Raw genomic sequence first — 3,005 nt, 5'->3', positions numbered from 1 at the left:
CTATCTATCTATCTATCTACCTTTTCTTATTTTCAGAGCCGATCACTACGGTAGCCGATACTTCCTAAAGAATTTGATGCGAAAGGAAAAGCGGTCAGCGAATTTCGTAGACGAATAGAGAATTTGCATTTATTCTACCTGCAACCAGCAGGCAAAACCAGGGAAACAAAAGCTACGATTGTCGCTTGTGAGTACGTGAGGAACGAGAAAGAGTTTGAAAAGTTGTTGCCGCAAATTTCTGGTTTAAGAAATAAAGTTTTTTATTTTTTTTTGGCACACTTAGGATTTTTATTTATTTATTTCTTTTTACTTTTCAGATGGCCAAGTCATTTTGAAAATAACTTCACCAACTGCATTATTAGTTCAACGGATTAATAAACTAACCTAAAAAAAATGATTTGTAGCCCTTTAAGATTTGTATCCGAGTAACCCTTGTGTAAATCATAACGTTGTCATAACATATAATTCAGAGGAAAAATGTTGTTTTTTCTTTTGACATCTTGTTTTATTAAAAGAAGTAAACGTTCAAATTGGCATCCCCTCTTTTCAGCGACAGCTTATTTTGTTATGCCTACACGCATCACCGCACATCAGGCATCGGCGAGAAAATCTCCTTAAACCAACAAACAAAAACTCCAGAGTCAACACCGCGTAGCTCCAGCGCCTCCGAGTGTCTACGCTGCGCGGTCCGAACGGAAACGTGTGCAGACGCGCCGGTACCTGCTCCGGCTTGAGTCCCGGCGGCACCCAGGCGTACTCCTCCAGGGCGCAGCCCGAGTCGTCGTCCGAGGTCGAGTTCCTCTGGAAGTCGTACATCAGCTTGGTGACAGTCTTCTCCATTTCCACCGGCATGGCTGTCACTGCATGCTCTTCACGCCGACACTTGCAGTGCACACAGATCTTCCTGCCATTGGACAGACAAAGGAGGGAAGCAACGGTCAGGCAACCCCCGTGTATACACTGGAAATTTATAAAAGGATTTTGGAATACAGAACAAAGAAAGTGAATTGCGATAAGCAGAAAGGATTTGTAATTGTCAATGCAGAGCTATTGCAGCTGACGCAAGGAAAACGTGTAAGTAATAAGAATAGTATCTCAAGAGAAAGAAAGAAAAAAAGGGATGATCTCACAACTTGGTTTGAGTTGCTTTAATAGCTTTAACAAGGATTTTTAACTGTGGTACCACAAACGGTGGGTGTAACCAAACATGAAGAAAGACTCGTGCAAAGTACAATGTAGTTGAACGCAATACAGGCAGTGACGATTATAGAAAACAGAGCTTTGTGAGTAACAAAATTTACACAGCAGCCTGAACAAAGTTGGCATGAAACACTTCCACATGTCTTACCGGAACACATGCGCAATAAAAGGCTTTATTTTCTGCAAATCTGCTTCAAACTTACTGAGAACTTCTTGTTATAGTAGAGCAGGGATGTGAAAATACCATTAAAAAAAATACAATAGATGTGGGTTAGTACTTGATTTGGGTGGAGTCGACCTATATTTTTCCCTTTTAATCCAACCAATATGTATTCTTAAGCAAACCGAGGAGACGGTGTGCGCATACGGATTTGTGCGTCCTTGACAGATCCGGAAAATGGGAAAAACCGGGTGGCCGAAAGGTCGCACCACGCCAACCCCGTAACCCCCTCAGGCGGCTAAACTAAGGAGACAGAATCTCATTACCTTCCCAGATGGATGCCGTGTCTGACAGTCAGCGCCACGGAGGAGCTTAAGGACACCCAGGACTCGGTTTGACACACCGAGGCCTCAAGTGAGTGTGGATCTGTTGCAGGATGCGCACAACATCTATCTGCATGCAAGGCAAACCACAAAAAGGCTAATTCCCCAAGCTAACTGCTCTGGTGAACATGGATGCTGTTGATGGGTATTATCAGGTTGCAACGACACCTTTCAGCCCTAATAAAGACCTTTTTGTACAACTTGGCTTCCTGTACCTATATCTTTGTTTTGCTTCTTAGTCATTAATTGCTACATACTCAGAAAACAAGAAGAAATACTTAAATTGCTATTGTCACGTTTGTCAATTCTCAGAAACTCCCCTCTTGTCATATTTAATTAAAACGCTCCGGTTTGGTTTGAAATAATGACAGATCTGTACAACAGAACCATAGTCATGTCCGGATACTGCTTGCATTTAGCAAAGGTAATAACTGCCAGACCAACGCGCCTCGACTGGTCATTAGCGACTCAATCACCCAGCGACCTTCATCAACACTTAAGATTCTTCTTCATATGCCTGAAGCTCAAGTAGCTTTGTCAGCTCTCTCTCTCTGTGTGCAGAAAGGCAAACCTCTGCATCTTCTGCTTTTGTTGTGGAAGGGCAAAGCCAAAGACTTCGCAAATGCAATGCATGCAAATTAACAAACGATCCCAAGTACCCAGATGTTGTTGCTGCAGTGAATATTGATGAAGGAGCAGTGATAGAAAAGATAAAGTCAATCAGACCTTCTGGGAAGGAGGGCGAAGCAAATTCCAACCCATACAGAAAAGCGTCCAATTACAGAACAGAACCTTAAACATCATAAGCTGATTGGTTAGTCGGGGCACTCTACGCTGTACGAATGATGACTGAGCTGTGCGTGTTTCAAAGTGGAGGCCATCTTGCAAAGTGTTTTCCAGTTGTTGCATCAGCGTGTGACTTTGTCTGGTGAAGTCACTGGTATGCTGGATATAAACGGGTTTGCTTTCAACTTGACACCCTGATATCAACGAGTGGTATTTAGGTCAGAGAGGAAGCATTTTGATTTGCCCTCCAGAGCTGACCGAAAAAGATGAATCACCAGGCTACAAGAAAAAAAAAAAAAATCACTGAATAAGGCGTCCACCACCTTTAAGTCCTTTATACAGCAGCTCCACTGGTTTACCACTGGTGGTGGTGTGTGCTGAAGGAAGGCTGAGTCGTCACAAACAAAAGACACAGCACAACATTTTTGGAAAAAAACAAAAAAATACTTCACCTAAATGTATTTGAAACATAATAC

The 3,005-nt window shown here is 42.6% G+C and overlaps 1 protein-coding gene across 1 annotated transcript in view; it reads right to left on the bottom strand.

The window, feature by feature from the left end:
• prickle2b (prickle homolog 2b) overlaps window positions 1-3,005 on the bottom strand; it is a 35,938-nt gene that overhangs the window by 24,521 nt on the left and 8,412 nt on the right. Inside the window, exon 2 of the mRNA XM_015042553.1 lies at window positions 721-904. Within this exon, the coding sequence (XP_014898039.1) occupies window positions 721-852 (132 nt within the window). The 5' untranslated portion in view covers window positions 853-904. The remainder of the gene's footprint in view (window positions 1-720; window positions 905-3,005) is intronic.

This window comes from Poecilia latipinna, unplaced genomic scaffold (assembly GCF_001443285.1).
Source record: "Poecilia latipinna isolate Pla-1442-1.1 unplaced genomic scaffold, P_latipinna-1.0 Scaffold595, whole genome shotgun sequence".
Classification (NCBI taxonomy): domain Eukaryota; kingdom Metazoa; phylum Chordata; class Actinopteri; order Cyprinodontiformes; family Poeciliidae; genus Poecilia; species Poecilia latipinna.
The sequence above is the reverse complement of the archived record's forward strand: the minus strand, read 5'-3'. Positions and strand labels throughout refer to the sequence as shown.